Raw genomic sequence first — 27,294 nt, forward strand, 5'->3', positions numbered from 1 at the left:
ACTGGAGTGTATTGGGCGAGGGGGATAAAAATCAGTTAAACTACTTTGGAAAATTGTTGGCAAAATAGACTCAATTTTAAAAATACAAACATTTTTGGACACATAATACCACTCCTGGGTATATACCCAACAGAAAAGCACAAAGAGGTGCTGAAAAACATGAACACAAATGTTGATGGCTGTATTATTATTCATAACAGCTCCAGAGATATACACATGCTCAACACTACCCTAGAATAATGGATCAATAAAGAGATATACACATGTTCAACACTACCCTAGAATAATGGATCAATAAAGAGATATACACATGTTCAACACTACCCTAGAATAATGGATCAATAAAGAGATATACACGTGTTCAACACTACCCTAGAATAATGGATCAATAAAGAGATATACACATGTTCAACACTACCCTAGAATAATGGATCAATAAAGAGCAGTACATTACACAATGTAGTATTAGGCAGCAAAGAAAATGAAGAGTCTACTGCTAAACACAATGCCATGGATGAATCTCTGGGGCAGTTCACTGGGGAGGAGAGAGGTGACCACGTTTGGAAAAGGACACAATGAGAACGTCTGTGTCGCTGGCAATGGTCTCCTTATAGATCTGGGTGGTGATTATATGGTTATGTTCATTTTGTGATAATTCCTAATACTAGATGCTTGTGATTTCTTTTTCTATTTATGTGTAAAGCCTTAATTAAAATGTATCAAAATGTTTGAATGCAGTACTGCAAATATAGTATCATAGTTAGATGCCATAATTTTAACACTGCATTACCCATCAAGTAAATTAAGGTTGCATAATTATTCCTAAGCATTATGCACCTTAATAATGAAGTTGATAATGCATTTGTTCAAAATGGGCATTTTAGGTTATCATTGACGTTAAAACAAATTTTGCTAGGAGAAGCTCAGATTTCCAGCCGGTCAAACATTTAACATCATAATCCAGCTAGTTACTGTATTAGGTCTCTTTTCCAGCTTTATGTAACTGACAAATTTCATGAGCATGTCTTCCATGTCTTAGATAATAAAAATATTAAAAATGACAGTATACAGAATGAAAGCCTGTGGCATACCATTAGGACCTAGCTTCAAGTTGACACAGTCCTTAATCAACATATTTGGGGCATAATTATTAACCATTTTTGAACTTAACCTAAAACTGCTATGTCCCAGACCACATTTTACTTTTTTATACTTATCAGAGATATTGCCAAATGCTTTGCTAAAGTTAACTTGGAGGACAGTGATGAAATTTACTGTCTCCTATTTAAAAAAAAATGTGATCAAAACAGGAAATCCTTATAACCCACCAACACCACCCTCAGTATCACCAACCCCCTAGACCATTTCCCTTTTATTTTAAACGTTCATAATCCACACACCTGATTTTGAAGAAGAGCCTTCTTGTTTATTGTTTTTCTGAGTCCTTTGTTTTGAAATTTTATGTTGTTTGTTTTTTGGAGGGGGTGTTATTGTTTTTTGTTTGTTTTTAGCTACCTTTACTTTTCTGGCAGCTCCTTTGATAAACATTCAAGGAAGCTAATGTTACATTTATGAGTAAAACCAGTCCTTTGAGATATAATCTGAATGTTTCAAAAAGTTAAAGCAGCTATGCTTCTCTCCTTATGTCCTAATTTGTCTCTGGAGGTAATTTCCTATACTCTGATAAAATCACATCTTTTTTCTTCTATTTTGTTTCAAAATTAACATTTACACTCTTTTGTTTTAGAATTATTTTATTAGTTTATTCCATATTTTAGGAATGATGGTGGCATGGCCGTTTTCCCTTCTCTAGCTCATGACAGACATTAATTAACGGCCATGGCTCTCTTTTCTGGCTACCTCCAATCAACAAGTGTCTATACTTGGTTGAAGTATATTTATCCTACTTCAGATAGAACTCATAATGCTATCTGGCCTGCAAGTCTCCTTTTCAATTTATTCTTTACATCTGATACATATTTCTCAACCAGTCATTAAAGGTAGTTCTACCCTTAATTGAATGTTTTTCTACCTTTTTCTGTTAAATTAGAACCGAGGCTTGTATTCTCTGGTGGTGTTATAACCATCTGCTTCGGCATCAGCTTTATACAGGAGCCATTTATCACTGGAAAAGAAACTCCAGGTCCTCTCTTGAACCACACACAAAGTTTCTCTTTGCTTTCAGAGGTACTAATTTACCAATTACAAAGCAGAAATGCCTATCACAATTATAAGCTATCCCTGAGTTTAGAGTGTTGGTTTCATCCATTTCTCCAAGTTCTCTATTATAATTCTTTGCTCAAGTAACCCCAGTAGCATGGGCATCCAGCATGCAAACACCAGTATCTTTATAGTTCACACACACTTACCCGCACACATGCACACAAACATATATGTTGGGAGAGAAATGTGTGTATGTGAGAGAGAGGAAAAAAAGAAGAGAGAGAGAAAGAGAGGGAAGGGTGGAGGGAGGTGAAAGGGGAGAGGGAGGGAGAGAGAAAGAGGAAGAAAAAGGGGGTGAGGGAACAGCCTCCTAGTGTTTAGGGAAGAGTAGGTGTTCTATGTAAGTACGTATCTTTCAAGTCACTGTAACAATTTATTAGTTATCTAATTTGGTTCTATTATTTCTAGATAAGAGTTATTCTTAGATAATCTTAGAAGCTAAGAGTTTATGAATGTTCAGTATCTCCACCTCCTTTACCTCCTCTTCTACTTTCCACTCAAAGCTCAAAGCTCAAAGCTCAAAGCTCAAAGGTAGTTCCTTTGAGCTACCACAATATTCACTGGGAACACTTTTGCCCTCTTTCTTAATACTCTCCATGATATATTGGGGGAGCCCTTCTGCTCTCTTATATACCATTTCCTGAGGTTTTTGTCATGAAAGAGGTATCATTCTTAATGCTTGGATCAATAGAGGTTACCCGTGTCACAAGCCAAATGAACAAAGTAATCAACTTCCCCAAATTAAATGCTAGAGAGATCAAAGAGAAACAAGAAACTTCTCATCCATCTTTTCACCATGTTCCTCATGAAAGCCTGACATTTGCCCTCTCCTTGAGGCTAATCACTATTCTCTCCACATATCTTTCTGCTAAGGAGTAAGTTTTGACTTACATTTTCATTGCTTTTAGATTTTTTGCTTCCCTTAAATTTGACAATAAATTCATTTTTTTATAGTAATGAGATAAATGGGATAAAGTAGCTGTATGTTAATTGCTTCCTTATTGAAAAATTGTAATGTAGCAAAAAATGGGTAACTTAAGAAAATTTATTCTGGATTCTTTTTTTTTTTGGAAAAACTAGCTAGGGGACATATTCTAAATTTCATCAATCAAATGCACATATTTTTCTCATTTTATTCACAGTAATATTTGCTTGTTTACTTCAATGACCAAGTCACCTTTTTAATAATGCACAGATAGAACTTTATGTGCAGTTGGGTATAGAATTTTGCCAAAGTTTGGAATTATATATCTAACAGATAAGGAAATATATTTATGATCTCTTGATGGCTAGGTATATTGTCCATCTATGGCTTCTCCAAAATTTTACAGAATTCTCGGTAAAATAGACATGTGGATGATATATGAATATTGGAAATATTTGATGCTACAGTAGGGAAAAAACAGCATAAAAATAACAAAGTACAAAGCAGGGGCAACTAACCCATATTGTTAGTGAGCAGATTATAAGGAAAGTGGCTCCAAGAAAATATTGTGAACTGGATTTCCCAGGATACAAATTCTGAAATGGAGAAGCGCATGTAGGAAATTTTTTAGGGAGTACCTTCAGGATGAAAACCTGTGGAAGAGAAGGGAAGGAAGCAGAAATAGGCACAGGAAGGAGTTGAGATGCAATGCAATCTCAATGGAAGTTTCAACTAATTCCTCAGGGACCTCTGAGACCGTAGTGACCCTTAAGAGTTTTCCCAAGTTGGGGCAAGGGTACTGGCCCTTTATAACCCCTGGTTGGCCCATCCTTGCATCTGTGCAGACCTAGGAAGGGATGTGACCTTGTGTAAAATGCCTCTTTTTTTTACGAAGGAAATTCCTCAAGGGGAATTACAGCTAACTACTGTGTTCTGACAGCACTCTAAATATCTGAAAGAATAAGTCCCAGTCATAAAGGAGCGCCAAAATGGCATATCACAGCATCCACTGCAGTGGTGATGTTTGGAGTGAACTTGCTGAACCTTGAAGGAAAAATAATAATTCCCCAGGATAAGTTGAGGGAGGATTTGTGTAGGTATAGAGGGCATGTTCAGGCATGTCTTTTGTGTGTGAAGGCGTGGGCCATTTATTTCTGGAGGCAATGAGGATCAATTGAAAAATATTGGTCTGGGAGTAAATATGATTAATTTGTATTTTAGAAACATCATTCTTGTAGAAGTGTGGTTTGAAGAAATAGGAGAATGAAGACTGAGAAAGTAGTTATGAGGTAGTTATACACACTTTCTATAGAAAGCATGTATGTAGACTAAATATATACACACACATTATATACATAAATCTTTTAAAAATGTTTTGGAAGTATAATTTAGATATAGTAAAATGCACAGATTTTAAAATTTCCTCTCTTTTCAGAAGTTGATCTTGGGCAGAGGTTGACACATTACAGCCCTCCAGCCAGCCCCCGTCTTTATTAATAAGGTTTTATTGGAACTCAGCCACACTCTTGTTTCTGGATCTTCTATGGCTGCTTCATGCTACAACAGCAGAGTTTAGTAGTTATAAGAGAGGTAGCATGGTCTGCAAAGCCTAAAATATTCAGTGTTTAACCCCTTACAGAAAACGTTTGCAAACCCTTGATCTAGGGTTTAATGCTTCAGGTAATACTGTATCACTTCAAATGTAGCATAAGGAACTCAGTATGGTATATTTATTTCTTGCTTCCTACCCTTTGTGCTATTGTAGTCATACATTTTACTTCTACATCTGTTATAAACCCTCTAATTCACTGTTACTATTTTTGTTCTAAACACTCAATTATCTTCTACAGAAATTTTAAAACATGAACAAATATTTTATATTTAGTGACATGTTTACCATTTTCAGCATTTATTTCTTCATGTAGATGTGAATTTCCGTATGGCCAGTTTTCCTTGAAGCTAAAATTTTGCATTTCTTATACAGCATACCTATTGATGATGAATTCTCTCAGTGTTTGTCCTAAACATCATTATGTTACTTTCATGTTTAAAGGATATTTTTGCTGGATGTAGAATTTTACATTGACACTTTCTAGTTCGTCTCATCATTTCAGATATGTCGTTCCCTTGTTCACTGGCTTGCATTGCTATTGTTGAGATGTTATTGCCCTCTGAACAGTTTTAAGATTTTCTCTTTGACATTGTTTTTTTTATCAGTTCTTTATGACGTGCCTTGGTGTGTTTTTCTTCGTATTTACCCTGCTTGGCGTTCAATGAATTTCTCAGATATTTGGGTTCATATTTTTCAACTATTATTTCTTCAAATGTATCTTTTTCTGCCTCAGCCTCTACCCTTTCTGCTTTTCTTACCCCATTTGCATGATTGTTAAGATATTTAATGTTATCCTACAGGTTACTGAAGTATTGTTCATTTTTAAGCATTTTTACCCTGTCTGAGCTTTGGTTTGAAGGGTTTGTATGGACCTGTATTTAAGTATACTAATGTTTTCTTCTCAGTTTTCTAATTTGCTGTTAAGCCCATCCAGTAAATGTTTTATTTTCAGGTATAATTTTTAGTTCAGAAATTTCCATTTTGCTCTCTTTTGTTGTTTCTTTTCCCCATTAAGGTTTCATATTTGTTTCATCAGTATCTATATGTTCTTGTTCAAATATGGAACAAATTTATAATCTCTGTTTTAAGGTCCTGATCTGCTCCTTTCATCATCTGTCATTTTTCTGTCTATTTCTATTGACCGACTTTTCTCCGGTTATGAGTCACATTTTACTGCTTTCCCAAATAATTAATATTTTAAAAAAGTTTGTACTGGACATTATGGATTCTATTTTGTTGAGTTTCTTTCATGTTTTCATGAAAGTTTCATGAAAAGTAAAGTCTCATGGTCTTCCTTAATGGAGTGTTGAGTTTCATTCAACCGAGGAGTTAATTTATTTGTGGGTCAGATTGATCTTTTTTCATGCTTGTTACCAGCCTTTGTTCAGATGTGTCCACAGTAGGATGAGAATTAGAATCCTTATTTAGGATTAAATTATTCTACTCCCTTTCTGAGATCTCTACTGAATGCCTAGGTTTTTTCAAGTTCTCTCAATCTTGCCCAGTCTGAAATCAGACTACTTACAGCCCTGTGCAGCCTCTGACTATGGTTCACTTCAGATCTCCCCTTACCTGGTCTAGTGGAGTCTTGGTCTGCAAATACACAACTTAGTATTCATTCAGAGTCTGAACTGCAGAGACTCATTGGTGACCCTATGTACATTTCCAGAGCCCCTTCTCTGCACAGCTGCCCCCTGCCTGGTACTCTGTCCTATAAATGCCAGGTTCCTCAGGAGCTTGGATTCTGCTCTGTCTCCATCTCAGTGATGCTGCTGTGCCTGTTTGGAATAGTCTTCCATGTGCCATGATCTGGAAAGTGAACCAGGCAGAAAGCCAGGAAGCTGGCAGGGCTCACCTCATTTGTTTATCTTCTCTCATGGATCAGGGTCCAATATTCTCTGTTGTCCAATCCCTTAAAAGGGGAATTGTATACATTTTGTCAGTTTTGTAATTTTTTTGTGGTGGGAGAGCTATTCTGTCATGGCTGAAAGCAGAAATAAGCCATATAAACATGATGAAATGAATGATATATCAGTGATGATTTACAAAATGATCTTTATTAGCATACTCCTCATAAAATAAATTATTTTATTGTCAGCATTTAAATTCCTTATTTGAAAAGTGATGCACATGTTTTGATATACTGTATATTGGATAATTTGTTGAATATTTTTCCATTATTTACTCCCATTAGTAACCAAACTTACTCAAAAAAATATATCGCCTCTTAGCACTAAGCATTATGCCATATTTTCTGTAACGTATTTATGTACAACCATAATTATTTTACATAGTGCTGTAAATTAGGACTCTTTTTGTTCTATGTTAGTGTTATTTTTCTAATAAATGTTTTTTGCATTCTTACTATTTGCCAGTCACTTATTTTATTTTACCAAAAGAAGTTTCACTTCATTTAGCGACTCAAATTATTTTCCTAGAAATGTGTTTATCTAGAGTCATCGGTTGTCTACCTCTTAAGTGTTAGTAAATGTATTGCCTGATTTACTATATATCTTAGTTCTCAGGAGTCCAAGGGCTTAATGCAATATTAGGCCTCATCTTGAGAACTATACTAGCATTCTTTGAACTCTGAACTTTCTAAAGTAAAATATATTGTAGAGTTGTGTATAATGGCTTTTTGTTTCATTTATGGTCTACTAAAAGATAAACCCTTTCACGAGGAAATAATAGATTGTTACATATCTTTTCCTAGTGACTTTTAGTTGAAGAATTCATGGTAAATTGATCAACCCTCAGCCAATTAGTCTTTGACATGTACTAATAAGACCTAATCGAGGAATTATGAAGACATTTGCTCAGGAGAAAATGAGCACATAATTACACCATAAGGAGGCTAGAGTATCAATGTTACCCAGCTTTAAGAATATTAGTTGAAGTCCCAGTGGCATCTAAAGGACACTTCATAATGTATCTGTGAAATATGGTACTACCAAGGCAATTAAAAGATGCAGAATGATCCATTGTCAATTGTAGAATTTCAACATTAAATACCTATTTCACCCTCTTGTCTCTACCTTATTCAGGTGCTGGGGGATGGTCTCCATCAGACAGTGACCATTATCAATGGCTTCAGGTTGACTTTGGCCATCGAAAGCAGATCAGTGCCATAGCAACCCAAGGAAGATACAGCAGCTCAGACTGGGTGACCCAATACCGCATGCTCTACAGCGACACAGGGAGAAATTGGAAACCCTACCATCAAGATGGGAATATCTGGGTGAGTCATTGTCAGAAAGGCAAAGACATAGAATTGAGTTGCAGATATTTGAAAATGGTAGCAGACTCCCGTGTGTCCTAGGGCTGGGGAGCAGCTAGCCGGCTCCTCCCAGCCCTGGTGCAGCCTGGGGAAAGGCTTGGGAGTAGCCTGGTTGGAGGTTCATCTTGCTATTTTTGTTTCTTTGTGTTTATGTCCTCTGGTACTTGCTGAGAGAGAAAAGAAATGCGAGCAAAGCAAAAGAAGGTGGGAAAATGAATCCAATCCCCAGTAAGCCCTACCCTGCCCCACCCTGTGCCTTTCCTTAGTGGTGGAAAACCCTTATATTGTAAAGTCAATGTGTCCCCTCCCCCAACCTCTGGTGTATTTCACAGAAAACAAAACCACCCGATAAAACTGTGTTGAAACCTGAACAAAAAAAGAAAAGTATCTGGTAAATAATGTAATGATGATAGAACATTAGAGTTCTTTAAGCACAATATTTCAAGTAACTATATTTTTGTCTGTAGAACAGATCTGCCGTGGTACACATTGTATGCAAATTCTGAACTGTGAATTAAGCAAATAGAAGGAAAAAGAAATTCTCCTGACTTAGGTTTCCATTTCTTATATCTGCTCACACTTATTTGCCTCAGACTGTTTCTGTTGAACATATTTAATTAAATCTTTAAAGGACGACAGGTAAGAAGGTCTATTGCCAACAGTGCTTAGAGGAGCTAATGGACACAGGGCAGGGGGACTGTGGACTCTGAAACGGTTCACTTCCTGCTGGAAGCCAGCCCCAGTCCGGTTTTCTGTTTTGTTTCAATGAGGGCCTGTTTGGTTGAAGCACCGCTTCTTAGCTACCTATGAAGAGAAAAATAAGGTAGAAAAATAGTTTTCTTTTAAAGAGAAAGCAAATGAAAGACCAGCCACAGCTCTGGAACACATCAGGCACCACGATTAGCATCCCCTCCCCAGTGTTAAACATTTTAATATATTACTAGTCCTCACTCTGAGGTGTGTGCATTTGCCAGTATTTATCTATTAAAACCGCTGAGAAGCTATTCACTCATTCATTCATTCTTGTTGATTGAAGAAAGTTTCCTTAGGCTGCAGTTTCTATTCAAGGTTTAGGGCAGCAGGTCTCAATCTGGGCTCTCTATTGAGTCACCTGAGAAGAATTTAAAGTATATGGATACCAGGCACACCCAGACCTATTATATCAGAATCATGTAAATAGAATTTATATTAATGACACTGATATTTTTCGAAACAGAGATCTTCAATTTGAGTAAGCTGTTGAACTTATGAAGAAATAATTTAGAGGAGTGGGAGCAGTGATTTGTGGTAAGAAAAGAACATTCTCATATTATAGTAGTAGTTTAAACCCCTATTACAGATCTATAGGCACTTTATCCTTTTATTAGGAGAGAAAAATATAAAGTTTAATCCACTTACTCTTAAAATTATTTTAATTAAATTGGAAAGTTGTGTATATTCACTCAAATATTCACACCATATAAATAAATTATTCTAAAATACTAAATGTTGAGGGATCTATTTTAGTTTAATTATTTTAAAAGGCAACCATAACCAAAATCAAGTAAAACCATCAATACTAAACAAAAAGGAGGAATGGGAGGAAATTCTTTTCAATTTATGTATTAGACAGAATGCTGGGGATTTTCAACCTGACCAGGGCCCACTCGTAGAGAATTTACATCTTAAAAATCCTCAAGCAATTTTTGTGAGTATGCAGAGTTTAGTGCTCCAGGCTTGGGTAGGTGGTCGTTTCCACAGCAGTATCCAGTGATCGTAACTGTCATGTGAGATAAGTTTATAATATCCTGATAATCAAAAGTACGTATGAGAGAGTAGTCCTTCAGAAGTAACTTCTATTAAACCATGATTGTATGGCAAGAACATTTGTATATTGGGATGTGTCAATTGTAGGAAGCAAGTAGAGGAGAAAATTTCTCTTTATGGAAAGTCTTCATCTCACAATTAAGATAATTTAAAGTCTCAGGCATAATCTATAGAAAAGTGGTTTTCAACCCCGGATACACAGTGGAACCTAGAAAGCTTTAAGACGTGGATGTCTGGGCCCTACCTCCAGAGATTTGGAGTTAGGTGGTCTAGGCATTGAGAGTTTAAAGCTCCCCACGTCATTCTAATGTGCGGTCGACATTGAGAACCATATTCTAGATTGGTTTTCAGCCTGTAGGTAAGGTGGGGATAGAGGGGATCAACTGTGAAAAACAATGGTAGAAGAGAAAAATTAGAAAGGACCTTCCTTAAAGTTGAGCAGAGAGAGAGAGACTGACCAAATGACTAACCAAACAACAGACCAAACAACTAACTGGGTGTAGATGAGTGGGGCTCAGATCACAAACTCTTCCAGGAGAGCATTCATTATTTTCTAACTCTCTGTGGGTGCTAACTGAAAATGCAATTACTTGAGTGGCTGCAGCCAGACTCCAGACTATCTTTCAGATTTCTGTTTCTGTAAAGTCTTCATCCCACAGTTGAGAGAATGTCAAATCCTCTCCTATCATAATGCACTAAGGTAGTTTATAAAGATGGCTGCTCTAAAGGTCACTGCTAAAATGCAGTGATACTAGAGCTTTAGTTATCAGACCCTTAGAAGTAAGGGAGGGTCCCATTCTGACTAAATACAGAGAGGTAAGTGAAAAGAACTAAGGAGGGTGACTTGGACTCTTCTGGTCTACATAAAATGCCAGTGGTTGAGTCAGGGAGACAAGGTCATTCAGCGAAAGTATCAGAAGTTGTGAAGGTAGGCTACATCGACATACTGGACTCTCAGCCCTTTCTGATGGTGATAAGGGGTGTATTGCTATTGTTTTTTGCCTTTCTGGTGTTCATTTTGTCGCTTCCTTTAAAATCATGTATTTCTCATTAAAAATGAGTACATGGTGAGCAATGAATGATTATTTCTAGATGAAAATATAGTGAGCTAATTATAAAATTTTAAAAATCAAAACAAATTTGAGACACAAACTAAACACTGTAAAATATACTTAAGTGCCAGTGAGCCTGCAACATAATTTACTTTACTTTAATGATCTATGATAGAAATATTTTAACCCTCACTAATCTAAAACATAGTCCAGCACTTTGATGTATTCTAAAAGAGATAAAATTTGTTGTTTCCTAAAAGTTCTTCAGTACTTTTGAACTTATGTCTTAACATGCACTAAGAGATTAAAATTTAGCACTTACAAATCTCAACCAAAAATATACTGGGCTTAAATTTATTAAAAATGGTAATCAAATATCAAACTTTCTTTTACTCCAACTGTTTAATGTAATATATATTGCACTTAAAAGAGTGAGAGAGTGGCAGGGACATATATACACTACCAAGTGTAAAATAGATAGCTAGTGGGAAGCAGCCGCATAGCACAGGGAGATCAGCTGGGTGCTCTGTGACCACCTAGAGGGGTGGGATAGGGAAGGTGGGAGGGAGATGCAAGAGGGAGGGGATATGGGGATGTATACATATAGCTGATTCACTTTGTTATACAGCAGAAACTAACACACCATTGTAAAGCAATTATACTCCAATAAAGATGTTAGAAAAAATAAAATAAAATGAAATGAAGGCTAGTTAAAAAAAGAAGATTTCTCACATAGATAAGATTGGATAGCTTTTTGATGGAGAACACCTTATACAATGTAAAGTTTCAGAGAGTCAAAACATTTCAAAGTTGATGAAGTTTTAAGGTTGCTTTTCCTATTTTTTCCTAAAATGATTGATTACCTGAGAAGAATGCAAAATAATGTAAGTTCAATCCCTGAAATACTGTTTTTAACAAATGTCAATGGTTATTCTTTCTATGATTGTAGAAATTGACAACCATGACCAATTTTATTATAATATTTTTAATTATATGTCCATATGGAGATTCTGAATTATTTTATGATCATTGGATGATATGTTAAAATAAGTGAGGAATAGGTCATGTAGATAAGAAATTACGACAGTCTCACAGGATTTTAAAGTCATGAGTCTCATTGTGGATGAGAATGGTTCTTGAAAAGACCTCTGAAGAATACTTTAGCTGAATATTTAATACTCAAATACGTGAGTTGCTAAATGTGCTAAACTAGTCAAGCTTCTTATTCCTCTTTGATAATCCTAAGCATAATAGACTCCTTTACACTTTATCCTCAATGCCATTTCCTTCTATGTAGAATTTCCTTTCCAATATAAAAGGAAAACATGTGCAGGTTGGTAAAATTGCCAAGACTTAATTTGCATTTACATATTCCACAAACTCTAATTTGCATACTTTTCAAGGTATTTTCAGATTTCCTATGTATAATCTGTTAGAGAGAAAGGAAGTATTCTTATATAAGCATTTCTTATCAAAAGTCCATTGAACATTAATTCAATAAGAATTCCAGCACGTTTTTCTAAGTGGCTGCATTTAGTTTTGCTTAGGTAATTCAGTTACTGGTTTTGAATGTAGATATTTGGAGCCAAAATAGGAAATTGGAGTATTAATAGTGAATGCCTTCCTTACACATTATTATTGTTTTTTAGGATAGTAACATACTACAAATTTACCTGCAATGTAAACACAGTTTTTCTTTCTCTTTTTAAAATTGTCTTTAAATAGTGAGAATATGCTTATATATTCCTAATTCTTTTTTTTAAGCTGTTTTAATCCCTTTCATTAATAGTGTCAGAGTGGGATCAGTCATCACTGAATATATTGAAAGGAAAGTCCCACAGAACAGGAATGTTTTATTATATTTAAATTACATAGTTAGATCCTTATCAAAAATATAGAAATATATAATTTTGTATTCTCTAAGCAATATTAAGTAGAGTATTAATTTCCTAGATCTGTTAAAAAAAACTCAGATCTCTTTGTTGCTTACATGCTCTCCCCAAATACACACACACACACACACACACACACACACACACACACACACACACACATATATACACGCACATAAAACTTAATTGTTTCTAACAAATTTGAAACATTTAAAAAATCTGGAAAGCAAATAGTAGTTAACAGATTAATTTAGTAAATTCTTTGATTTTATGAATATCAAGTCAATAGCGGGAACATGTATTCTCTACTTTTTTTAACCAAAGAGCCCATCAACCAATATTTGCATAGTAAACATTCCCAAAACATCCTTCTAGGTTAGCCTACCACTAGGTACTTGGAAAGAGAAAGCCAAGATATGGATTCAAAAGGTCTGAATTCAAGTATCTGGGCTCATTTATTTGGTTTATAAAATCGCAGAAGTCCCTTGTGCCTCAAATTCCTAAACTGAGAAATGGGAATGATGCCTTTTGGGAGATTTAAGTGAGATTATGTAAGAAATTTTGCAAACAATAAGGATTTAGAAATGTGTGTCATCAATTGCCAATCTTAGAAGCACTTTATAAAACTAGTGTAGTATTTGTATTCAGTGACTAGAGTCTGTTATAATTTCCAGATTTGTTAGTCTCCCTCTGTCCTTTCCAGATCCAATTGACCTCTGTTTACCCTTATTCATGATTTAAAATATCTGAAAATATTGTAGACAAAGGAAACATGACAAAGTGGAATGTGGACAAATCTCTGGCATATTTTCCAATTCACAAATGGAGTGGCCATTGCTGGTGCAGTGCAGGTTAGGCTCGTGAGGCATGGCGGGTAGACCTTGCTCTATGCCAAGTGCGTTGCAGTGCTTGAAACAAATTGTTACCATAATGATGGCCATGTGTCCAGTGAGCCATGTAAAGGGACAGTGTTTAAAAATGAATGGATTATTCTGTCCTATCTTTTCAACCATTTGTTGTAGTGGTTGCACTAATTTTTCAAATCACTTAAAAAATCTGTTCCAGTTATAGATGTAAAACATAACTGTTTCACAGTTCAATAGTGTACTTAAATTCTTTCCAAAAAATCTAGAATTTTTCCTACATATGACCCTGAGGAAGACAACTATCCCTGTCACTTGCTTATATATCTTCCATCAGATAATAACAGCCTCTTCTTCACTTAGGACAATAAAGGAATTTTTTCACCAATAGATAGGAATTTCCCTTGCTTGTTTATGTACACAGGTGCATTGTTGCTGTAAACAGACACTTGGGGAAATGGACCAGGCAGGCATATTCAGAATAATTTTATAGACAGTTTATTGAGAAACAAAACATATCAGAGTAATCTGCATTAAACCCTTTCTGAAATGACCCTTGATATAAATAGTGTAAAAAATCTTCAGGAATTGTATGGAAGAAAATAATTTCCAAGGTGAACTTAGAATAGGCTTCTTATTTCTGTGAAATAGATTTTTCTATTTACACCTCTCTTAGGACAGGTAGTGTTTTTAAAGTCTCATGAGTTTTAATAAGTCGAGTGGATGGTCCAGATCCTTTTGCATATACTGTGATGCTTCTACTAGTGAATTTTGATCACCTTTCTAAATACACATTTGTATTGTGAGATTCTCATTTTAAGAGGTCGTGAGATTTTTGTCTTGTGTCAATTTGTGAGTCACTCACTATTCTACACGTATACACGTATATAGAACCATTCTAACCAACATGGTTATGTGTTTAGTTTTTTTCCAAAAATTTGGAAGATAAAAATTTAATAATAATAATAAATTAATAATTTATTAATAATTAATAATATTTATTAATAATAATAATACAAAAATTAATTAATAATTAATTGTTGGCATACATAGTTAGGAAAAGGAAAATGATATAATCTTATAAGATTTCTTACAGACAATGGAATAACAGTATATAATCCTTCATTCTGTCTAGTGTGTTTTCCATCTATGAGATAAAAGAGGATATATGTAATCATTGTTGTAATTTTTTTAAGTATATTTGATTGCTGGGAGAGCTCTCTGGAAGGGGGAGTGTTCTCATTAAGCATAAGGATATTCTCAGGTGTTTTATTTTACTCTGGACTCAAATAATGGACATGCTAATATTTTTCTTATCAGATCAAGCTTGGATTTCAGTGACATGAAGCTAAATGACTCCAAGCGAATGCAAATTTATATAACATATTGATAGATAGGTACCTACAAATATATTGAATAAATATTTTAAATAAATAAATATCAGTTCCCTCATTTAAAGTGCATGTCTCTACTCTGCTCAAGTGATAACTTAGTGGAATTTAGAGGAACACTAGGAGGCCTATAGGGGGGATTTAGAGCACAGTAAACCATGCTGCTCGTGTGGCCGCAGCCCCTGAGAGGCAGTGAAAATAACAGCCCAATGGTACATTCTGGAATCAGACCACACAGGCCAGTCGTCATAACTAGGCTACATAGATCTGTGTAACTTTGGGCTCTTTCCTTAACCATTCTATGCCTAAATTTCCTCATCTATAAAATAATAATAATAACTAATTCACCTTCCTCAATAGTACTTATCTCAATACAGGTTATTGGTATAAATTGATAAATCATAATGAAGAGTTTAGAACAATAATAGAACAATTATGAAGAGAATTTAGAACAATAATGAAGAATTTAGAACAATAATGAAGAGTTTAGAACAATGACTTACTCATTTTAACCACTTAATTGTTATTTGACTTTATCAATTTGTGCCTTCCAGATATATTACCATAGTATTTTATACTGGATTTATTCTTGAAAATTCAAAAGAGCCTGTTACTTTCACTTTACAATAGCTTTTCTCTATTAATGCATTGGGAAGTGCATTATATTACATCTGTGCATCTCAGCCTGAAATGACTAATAACTCATTTGCAAGTATAATTGAGAATGCAAACTTAATTTATGTCATTTGAATTGTGATCTTATTAATTGTCACATGGAGTCCTGTGCATGACAGTACAAATTGCATCTGGACAGGTCTTTCACATACTTTTTTATTAAACTTCAGTGAAAATATGACCATGATGCTTCCCTTAAATTAGTTTAATGAATTCACTCTTATTAACTTTGGAAATCAAGGAAAATAACCTATTTTTGACTACAGTCCTCCTTCCTATCTTCTTAGGCTAGTTGAAAAGAATAAGATAAGCAGACTCCAAAACAGACTTCTAAGTGTTCACTGAAACAGATTCTGCTGGTTAGCCGTGGAGGTAGAGAAGCTGCAGATAGAGTGCGAGGCCTCTCGGAAGCCAGATGCTCAAAGACATCTCTACAACAGCAGCAGGAGCATCACCTGGGAGCTTGTTAGAAATGCAGAATCTCAGGGACCCACCAATCTCAGGGACCCACCAGACCTTTCAAATCAGAATCTACAGCTTAAAAGCATTCACATTAAGAACATGGTATTAACATATACACACTACCATACATAAAACATATAATCAACAAGGATTTACTGTATAGCACAAAAACTATATTCAATATCTTGCAATAGCTAATGATGGAAAAGAATTGAAAAAACGAATTGCATGTATATATATGTGTATATATACATATATATGAAAAACCAAATCACTTTGCTATACACCTGAAACTAACACAGTATTGTAAACCGACTATACTTCAACTTAAAAAATATACACAAGTGATGTGTATACACGTTAAAGATAGAGTGTGTTGTTTTCAATATTTGAAGAACTCTTGTGAGAAAAAGGACTTAAAATTGGCTCCTGTGTTTCCAGACCAGAAGGCAGATTTGGAAGAATTAAAATTTGCAGTGCAAATTGCAGACAGATCATGAAAAGAGAATCAGCTTTGATAGGCGTTTACTGAGGGCCTACAATTTACTGAAGGTTGGAGATAAACACAATTACTGCCTTCTAGGGGCAAAAAAATCTAGTGGTAATGCTAAATACTTAAATTTATAATTATATTGTATGACTATATGTGTCCTAATGGATAGAGGATGCACAGGTTGAACACACACAAAAAATGCTTCATTCAGAGTGCTCGAGGGTCATGGTCAGTCGAGGCTTCTTGAGGAACTGAGTGTCCTTAGTTACGTAGGCAAGAAATTGGGGATGCAGAGAAAAGTGGGAATGTTCCTAAGTCCAAACTCACACTGCTCGCCACACAGCCGGCCAGTGAATCGAGAGAGAGATGAGGTATTGGGGCAAGGAATAGCAACTTTATTTGGAAAGTCAGCAGAGGGAGAAGATAAGGGGCTAGACTAGTCTCCCAAAGAGCCACTGTGCGGAGTTAGAATTCAGGCTGCTTTTATGCTAAAAGCAGAGGGGGCGTGGCTGGTTGTTGCAGACTTCTTGGTCCCTGAATCCTTTGTTCTTGCAGCTGTCCATGTAGGCTAGGGTGCAATGTACCTATAAACCTCCAACAAGACAAATGTTATTCTCTGTTTTGCAACTTTTTATCTCTCTATGAGTGAAAAGTGTTACATCTTTAAAGGTCACGCCTTGGAGGCAGAGCCTTGACAATGGACTCTCATGTATATTTCAGGCTGTAGGCAACATTCTATTACAAAGGTGCAGAGCCAGCCTGACTAAGCACAGGCAACAGAGCACAAAGGTTAGTGCTAAAGGAATAGATCCAATATGGAGTCAGGTTTGTCCTTCTCTGTTACAGGAAGTCATTACTAGCAGATGAATCTTCTACTGAAGTAGGAAGGAATGAATAGTGAGATGCTATACATAATCCTGTCTCTTTCCCGATTTTCAGATAATGTACAAATTGCTAAAAAGCTGACTTTTCTTTAGAATTCTGAAATCATATCCTTTAAATCAGTAATGTTTAAGTTACATAATGTGAACTCTCCACCTTTGGAAGAATGTTGGAGTTGATGCAGTCCTCTAGGGCACATCTCACTAATATTCTTAGTACTGAGTTCACTGCCAAGCACAAAATAGATGTTTAGGAGTGTAGAATTAAATTGAAGTACTTCATTCTGAAGATAGATGGACTGAAGCTGAAAGATGTGATGTTACTTACATCTGAGCCACACATCCAGGTATACTGACCCCAGTACTCAATATGAAGCCACATAACCTTTCTTTGGTTTAGCAAGAAGTACCATTACTATAATGACCACTTGCTTATTTTGACTAAATGAAAACAATCTGATGGCATATACAATATAGAACAAGAGAGTGTGGGCTCTGGAGCTGGACTTGAAATATCAGAACCCTTTCTAACACTTTGTAACAGTGAACATTTAACCATATTAATCAACCTTTTATGGACCCTAGTCGCTTTAGTTGTAAAAGGGATACAATAGTATCTACCTTATGGGGTTTTGTGAAAATTGGATAGATTAAATTGCTTACAACAATGCGCCATAAATGTAGGCTTATCTTCTTATCTTCCTCTCATTTCACCTCCTAATGATTTATCAGTATTATTATTATTAACATCATCATCAATCATAGAACACAATATTAAAAGTGGTTTAAAGATCTCAAGTAAGTGGTTGATAGATCTGTCCTCAAGAAGAATATAATCTAGTTATAATGACAGTAAAAATCACTCCGATAACTGTCAACAAAAGCCCGGTCATCTTGGGTGACTTTAAGTATGTTTGTGCCCCTGGTGACCATGGGGACATCTGTACTACGTGTATCACTTATGCACACAATTTTGCCAAGTAACTAATTTATTCAGTGTTGACTTTGAGAAAGAACTAATAGAATGTTAAAACGTCTTGGCAAATAAATTTTGTTTGCTTGAATAACTTGCTTAATTATAAGCTGTATTATCATTCTGGCAATAAGAAGTTGTGTTGATAGATTGTCTGAACAGTTCACTCAGTTAGCATCAGTGCCTTTTCAGAAGCCTAGAGAAGGAGAAAAGTCTTCCTCCTAGAAAAACTAGGTTGTACTTCCAAAAGAAAAGATTATTTGAGATAAGAAATGGCATTTCTCCCATGAACTTCACTGATACATTTTGATGCGACGGCAGGTCTATTGTAATTCCCATTTAAATGGTTTATAGTCATATTAATATGCAGCAGTAGTGAGTGAAATATATGGAAACTCCCTCCTGTGATGTAGCAGAGCTGTTCAAAAAACTCTGCCTGTACCAGTTAATAAATTATAACAGTGAACCAGCATTTTTGAGGGTTGATTAAGTGTCTGAGATGGTTTACCTCATTTAATCTGCAAAATAACTGAAATATGGTGATGTGGATTTTATTATTATTAAGCCCATTCTACAAATGCAAAAATTGAGGATTAAAGAAGGCAGTCCATTCCCTGGTACACATGGTGAATGAACAGTGGAGCCGGGATTTGAAACCAGGGCTGTCTAATTAATTTGCCTGTGACCTTCGCCACCATGGCCCTCCTCAGTTCTTTCTTTCACTGTCCACAGAAAACTGGGTGACCACCACATTTTAACTGTAATGGGCTGTACATATACATGATGGAATGTCACATGTACCGAACGCCAAATCTCCCCAGCGTGATCTCATCTTGACTACTTCTGTATGCAACGACCCTGGTTCCAAATGAGATAATGTTCTGAGGTCCTGGGGGATGGACTTCCACATATGAATTTTAGGGGGATACAGTTCAACTCATTACACCTAACTATTAGAAAAGAGCTTTATAAATTCAGGCCAATAAAACCTATTTGCTACCACTGCAGCGTTGACAGTGTTGTGTACAGTTTGAAGAATAGGGAATGGTTTTATAAGAAAGACAATGGCTTCTAAGAGGAATCGTACATTTGTCCACATGAACTCAGGAAATATTCCTCGGTCAAACCGTGAGAAGTTGGTTGATGACTCTCTGCATTCATTTATTTACAAGCAAAACTTCAAAGAGAGATTTTCAGAATTATTCTCTCCTAGGTGACAAATGAGCCAAAGATGCTTTTCAAAACCAATGCTTCAACCCACCCATGAGGAATGTTTGGCCTTTAAAAAGTGTCCAAGTTTCAAACCTCACATAGCTCTTTATTCTGAATTAAACACCCTGTGACACTATGAACATCATTTAATTCTGTATTCTTTATTAAAAACTCGACTCTAGAAAACATGCATTCTAAACAATATAGACATTTCTTCTATCAGCAAAGAAAAGAGCTCTCCCAAAGCTAAAACAGCTTTCTCCAGTTGCATCTTGAGATGTAATTGTTCATTTCGTCTGGAGTATAAGAGCATCTGTTTGAAAACATCATGTTTCATTAGTTCGCTTTCACAGTATTCTTCAGAGAAAGTTAAGAAGCACATCCCCCGCACTTCATATATGAAAGCTAAGTTGCCCAGGGTGAAGGCATTATTCATCCTATGCACAGAGCAAGCACAATTGTTCATTCTATCCGCACAGTGACTTTCCTGTTTGTGTATTTTTCAGTTTTGTTACAGTATACAAAGTGGAAAATAGAGCTGTATGTGATAGCCTAGAGCAACAGAAAAGACTGTGAATTTATCATAAAGTTATTCAGGCTGTTTCCGTTCATCCTGGCACAAACAAGTATTTGATAACAGAACTGAAAAACTACAGGAGAAATTTCCTTTCCCTTAGAAGGGATTTTATGATGTGATATCAGATGATACACACACACACACACACACACACACACACAATAGGTTTTTCACAAGACTTATTAAATAAAAAGGTCAGTGTGTATTCAATATAATTTGACAGCTTTATTCTTGGAATAGTAATAGACAGTATACACTGTACCTTTACTTAAAATAAGCAGTAATGTCAATGTCATTTGTTTTTTATTTTAAAGACCAGAGAAATATTATTCAGGTAATTATTTTATGTTTGAAGTTGGGGTAAGTGATAATGAAATAAAACACGTACACACACACACACACACACACACACACACACACACACACACTCAACCCTTACTACTAAATAACTCTTATTCTTCCCTCAATCATATAAAATCTGTGGATACATAATAGAATCAGATATATTTCTCAACTGATTCAATTGAAGTGCAGAGGCGTTAGGCATTTTGACTAAGATGAAGCACCACTTCTAATACTAGCTACCATTCCCTGAGTACTTACCTGGGCATACTTTCTGGGTCAAATCCTATGACAAGATCAGGGAAGGTGAGAGACCAAGTTTGGTTCTTGGTTTCTGTGTCCCCATTGTCTTTGCTCTAAGAAGATATACAGTGGGTGATTATATGTAGGATCTCAGAGAGGTTTATTTGTCTTGTTAAACGTTGGGCCTCCCCAGCTAGGACAGTATCTTGCTCATTGAATGTGCTCAGTAAATATTTGTTAACAGATTGACTGAATTATGGGATTTAGTGGATATTTGTATATGTAGTTATAATTAGATGCACATTTCTTAAACAGTAATGTTCATTTTCTTAATTTATATTTATCGAGTGAATACCGACAAATGTTGCACACACCTATGTCTATTGCAAGAAGAAAAGTGTCAAAAATACCATTGTGGGAACGCATGGAAAGCTCAGGATTTCCATAGGGGAGAAAATATAGCCAAGATCACAGCACCATGTAAATAAGAGGAAAGCTGGGAATACTGACCAGGGCAGCAAAGTGTACCCAGCCCTCAGACCTGGAAGCAGCTCCGGGTTGCCGAGTGAGATGTCAAGGAGCTAATGCCAAATGAAGGCGTATGTGGCCAACCTGAATCTGAGCTGGACCCCGGGTCAGTGCAGATAACCTGGTGACAGTACAGAGAGGTTTCTGATCTCACAAAGGCTGAGTGCAGAATAGCAGTACAATCAGTGCAAAAGGAGGACACATGACACAAAAGAATGTATTATATATTCTATGTTTCCTTTTGTACAAAATGCATAAACAGGTAAAACCTATGATGTAAGCAGTCTGGATAATGGTTTCCTTTGCATGAGGGTAGTGGCTGGAAGGGGGTACAAAGGGAGGCTTTGGGTGTGTTGATAATTGTTTGTTTCATGAGTTAGGGCCTTGTCACACTTGTGGAAATTCATCAAACTGTAAATTGACGTGTACTTTTCTCTATGTCCATTAAAATTCAATAGTGCATTTTAGAAGACAATTTAATCAGATTTGAAATCAAGGTCCAGTTCTGAGGGAAGAGGATCAGAATTGATCTCTTGCACCAAAAACAACTGCAGGAGAAAACTGGTGGGCCAAGGAAAAGGGACCAATCAGGGGACTTAGCAAAGCACCTTAAGAGCCTACTTGCAACCCATGGGGGGATTATTTCAGTCTTTCTGTAAGTGCAGCATTTATGTGAATACATGGGGCTCTATTCACACTTAACACATGGGTACCTGGTATAGCACAATCTAGTACTTGCTAATGAAGAGAATAGTTCTAAAGAATCATCATGTGTGGCTCTCACTGCCTATGGCTTGAACAAAGACGAGCGCATATAAAACAGACATCACTGTGTGCAGCTAATGTGCGTAGGAACTGGCAGATAAGCCAGTCTTTGGCTACCCCTGTGTTTGTGTGTTTGTTTGTTTTTCCTATTTGTAAGATGAATGCCCAAACCTACTAAATTTAATTCAATTTTATACTTATAATTGCCATCTATGTATGATAGATGTTAACAGTTACAAAGAAAGTTTCCATGTCTAAAATGTCTCCCCAATTAAAATTGAGGAAATGTAGAAACAGAAGCAAAACATATGAATAGAGAGCTCATACAATAGATATAAATGCATTTACTCTTCAAACCAACCATCTCACTTCTAGGAATTTACCCTAAAGGTAGGGTTCCAATAACATGAAAACACACATACACAAGGTCATTCATTGCAGCATTATTGAAATGACAGAATATTGCAAACTACCTATATGACTGCATTCAGGAGATGGGTTGAATAAACTCGGCTACATTCGCAAAATGAATACACTGCGGCCATAAAGGAAACTGAGAAATATCTCTATGAGTTGGTATGGGCTGGATTTCCTGGATACATAGTTCAGTGAAAAAAGAAAAGGTGCAAAGAGCATTTATTATGTACTAACTTTTGTGTAAGAAATGAGAAATGAGAAAGCATGTATATGTGGTTGAAGCAATTCTGAAGATATTTAAATACATTATAGATGGAGCAAATGAGTAAATATGTTGATGGTTGTTGGGAGCCCTGGTTCTCACTATGAAGGAAGTAAGAAATAAATAAAGAATAAGAGAGGCTTCCCTGGTGGCGCAGTGGTTGAGAGTCCGCCTGCCGATGCAGGGGACACGGGTTCAGGCCCCAGTCTGGGAAGATCCCACATGCTGCGGAGCAGCTGGGCCCGTGAGCCATGGCCGCTGGGCCTGTGCGTCCAGAGCCTGTGCTCCGCAACGGGAGAGGCCACAACAGTGAGAGGCCTGTGTACCGCAAAAAAAAAAAAAAAAAAAAGAATAAGAAAAGAAAACAAGAAAGAATCCCATTTAAAAATATGTGTGAATATGCATATATGTATCTACGTACTTACATATATATATACACATACATATATTATCTACCCACGTGTGTGTGTGTGTGTGTGTGTGTGTGTATTTCCTAGCTGTGACTATTGAATGGGTCTAGAAACTATGACACTATGACAGTGAGCACACCTAGTGCAGACCTTAGTTACTAATACCATTACCCTGTAAAAGGAATCAGGTCTGCTTGGAGAAATTAGATAGGATTTTGCTCGAGTAACATACAACTTGAGTTTGAAACATCTTTTGATTTCAGAATGAAAGGAAACAAGATTAATGACAAAAAGGCCGCAAGACTCAGCTTGATAAAATTTATATTGGCCAAATCCAGACAATTCGAGCACAAAAATAGTTAAGGACGGTAATGGATAGCAGACCTTTAGGAAAAAATACATGAACCCTTAAGTCTATAGAGATGAGAGGTAGCTAGCTAGCTAGATAGAAAGAAAGAAGACAGGAAGAGGCCTGATACAAGGAAAACTCCACAGCCAACCTATCAACATAACAGTGTTACCTAGGACTGGTTCTGATTAAAATGATGACAGTAGTCAGTTGCTCGAAGATACTACAAAAATAAAGTAAACTTATTTATTTAGAATATTACACTGTAGAAGCATTTTTGTTCCACAGTATTTGTAGGGTGAAGGGGGCGACAACGGTTTTCTGAAAGTACTGGACTGTGAATATGCCCTCAGGCACAAAGAACTCAAAGACTCCTACAAGGCATGCTTGTCAGAGTAAGTTTGAAAGTGGAAAGAAATAAGACAGACATGAAATTGGCTTAGAATAATTCAGGATTTGGAAAGCATCTGTAGGAAGAGACATGAAGGGCCTGGGCTGAAGACAATAAATTACAATTAGATCTTATTCTGGAAAAGTCACCCAGATCTACACTGGGCGATCAAGGAAGAAATGAAAGGTTTCTCTTGACAAAGGAATATTTATTGTTCCTTGGAGAGGGTTTTCAGCCAAATATGATTTACAGATTCTCTGCATTTATTTATTCTGTTCAGATATCAGAAAGAACATGCCTCAATGAGAACAAAATTTATACCTAGTTGCAGGGGGCTAGCCCTAAACATTTTCTAATTTCTCTACCAACTCTGAAATTCTTTTATTCATTCTAAGCTAACTGTTGTTTTTTAAATAAATACCCCATATTTAATATCAATCACTGAAAGGTAGTCATATTTATAAGTAACAATTTCAGTTTTTGATGTTTCTATTATGATCATTTAAATTTACTATCTAATATGTCTCTCATGTAGATACAATTTGTTGTTCCTCAATTATTTCATGTAAAGTTGCACATGTCAGCAGAAATGCCTTTCAACCTTGATGCATTTGGAATACCAGGGAGAGCCCAGCATTGAGGAAGTGATCATGTGAGCACACTACTCTAAGGATGAACACTTTAAAGCTACGTAGGTCTTACATTTACATGTCAGATGATTCCCAAACCTTCAGAAGAAAGGCCAAAGTGCTGACACAGGATGTAGATTCAGAACCTGTGCATGAAATGGTATTAAAAGCAATTGAGATTGAGCATAAAGGTAAAAGTTTGAGGCAATGCATAGAAAATTACATTCGATTTTCAGGTTTACTTCAGCAGAGATTAGGAAATGTATTTCAATTTCCTCAACAAAGAGCAAGTCAAACCTTAAAGAAAAGCAGGACAGAGTCAGAGTTTATCTTAAAAAGCATCACTAAAATGGGATTCGGGCACAAAGAACATGATCTGTCTCCATGATTAATAGGATTTAAACAAATTTGTTGACAGCATAAGATCAATACAGCATTATACATCCATACCTAAAGTTACCAAGGATGTCAATCAAAAAAATCTCAAAATTAGTCAAAAGTTATCAAAATTAATCCCTAACCCTAACTCTGAACCTGACACCTACCCTGGCTCTAAACTCAACTGCAGCTCCACTCCTAACCCTAACCCTCACCCTACTAAATGCATACTTGAACTGGAACCCAAGCCTCAGTTCTCTGATGAAAACCCAGTCGTGTAACAAGAGCAAAAAAATAACATGAGATTTACTTAATATGTTTACGATCGCTTAAATATTAAGGCACTCATTTATCATTGACTTTAATTATACTTTAGGAGGTTCTTTTAAAGAATAACTGAGCTAACGAGTTTAACACAAAAGCAAAAGCTTTCCTCGAATCACATTATCGATGGAACAGTTCTTTAAAGGTAAGTAAAAGCAAATGGCACTGCAGAGTGTATCGTTTCAGAATAGGCAATAGTCAACAGATATTTCCTCATATTAACATTATCCAATTAGGATATATCTTAAGGTAGATAGTACTGTAAGTGTCCTTTTTTCCCTTTTATTCATTACATTTCTGTTACTTAATCAGTAATAAGTCTTACAATTGATGTTTTTTTGGGAATCAAGGAACTAAAGGTGTGGGAGAGGATGATTAGTTGTTCACTAAACCCATGTCCCTTTTTTCCTTGTCACACAGCCTAATTCCTGGCCGCCCTTGAGTTGGGCGTAGCCATTTGACTCTGTAGCCAATGGAACATGGGGGGCAGTCAAGTAGAACACTCCCAGGCCTGGCCCACAAATTAGCTCGCCTGGAGTCTTGCACTCTCTGCTTCTCTTGCTGCCAGCCTGGGGTGGTGCAGCCCCATGATGGAAAGAGCTGGACTTCACATCCATGCCTCTATCTACAGCCAATCCTACCATTCATGCATTAGGTCCCAATCCATGTTATGTACTCTGAGACACAACCTTAGAAACTCTTTCCTCCTTCTCACTCATCACATTTTCACTCCAGATCTTTCAGCATTTTAATATATTTTTATTTCCTTAGACTTTTAAAAAGTTATTCTTGATGCCCACCAGTGACTGCTCTACTCCTTTGTTCTCTGTGGCAAAAATTCCTCCAAAAATGTTTTGACTTGCTCTGTTCAGTTCTCTTCTTCTAGTCTCTCTTAGACCACTCCAAGCTGGCTTTCACTGTCACTGTCCCATCAGTGGTCATTCTTCCCTCATCATTGTACTGGACCAGTCTTCATAATTCAACAGAGTTCAACATTTCCTCCTCTGTGACATACTACCTTTGATTTCCAGGTACCACATTCTCTTGGGTTTCCTTCTACTTAGCTAGTTGTTCCCTCTCAGTCTCCTGTGTTGGATTTTCCTTGTAACCAGGAAATGTTATAACTGTTGGAATGCTCCAGGACCCAGTTCTTGGTTCTCTTTTCTTTTCAGCTATGCTTACTCACTTCCTTGGAGATCCCAATCGGTCTTTTGAACGTAAATAGCATATATTCACCTTCTCCATCTCCCTTGATGTGAACTCCACTACTCTGAGTGATCAGGACAAACATTTGGAGTTACTGTTGAGTCCTTTCTTCATTTCACACCTCATATACAATCCATTAGAAAATCCTGTTACTTAATCGTGAAAATAGATCTATAATCAAACTACGTATTGCCTCTCTCGTTTGACTGGGAATGATGATTATAAGAACTTCAACAGATTTCTCTATTTCACCCATGCCCCCATATAGACAGATGCAAACAGAACATCCAGAGTTATCCTTTTAAAATATAAAGCACATCGTGTAACTACTCTGTGCTCAGAACCCTACAATTGTTCAACATTTCACTTAGCCTAAGAGCCAATGTCCTTATGATTGCCTAAAAGGACTTATAGGATTCTATTCCCTGTTACTTCTCTTATCTCAACTACTACTCTCCCCCTACTCACTCAGACACACTGATCCTAGGACATTCCAGGAATGCCCCTGCCTTAGGGTTTTTGCCCTGGATATTTACTCTACCTAGAATATTCTATCCTCTGATATCCTCTTGACTACAAAAATGAAAAATATTTTCTCTGATATTAGAATTCTAAAAACTTGAAAGAGTAGTTTTTATTTCATCATTCAGGAAATGATATTAATACTGTGAACCCATTTTCTTTCTTTATTTTGTCAACTAAGTAATTTAGGGATGAGTTGGGTGGCTAAAAGCGA

General features: G+C 36.3%; 1 protein-coding gene across 1 annotated transcript in view; it reads left to right on the forward strand.

Moving 5' to 3' along the window:
* Positions 1–27,294, forward strand: part of CNTNAP2 (contactin associated protein 2) — a 1,416,746-nt gene that overhangs the window by 55,955 nt on the left and 1,333,497 nt on the right. Inside the window, exon 3 of the mRNA XM_060019815.1 lies at positions 7,805–7,998. Within this exon, the coding sequence (XP_059875798.1) occupies positions 7,805–7,998 (194 nt within the window). The remainder of the gene's footprint in view (positions 1–7,804; positions 7,999–27,294) is intronic.

The sequence above is a fragment of the Delphinus delphis genome, chromosome 9 (genome assembly GCF_949987515.2).
Source record: "Delphinus delphis chromosome 9, mDelDel1.2, whole genome shotgun sequence".
NCBI lineage: Eukaryota > Metazoa > Chordata > Mammalia > Artiodactyla > Delphinidae > Delphinus > Delphinus delphis.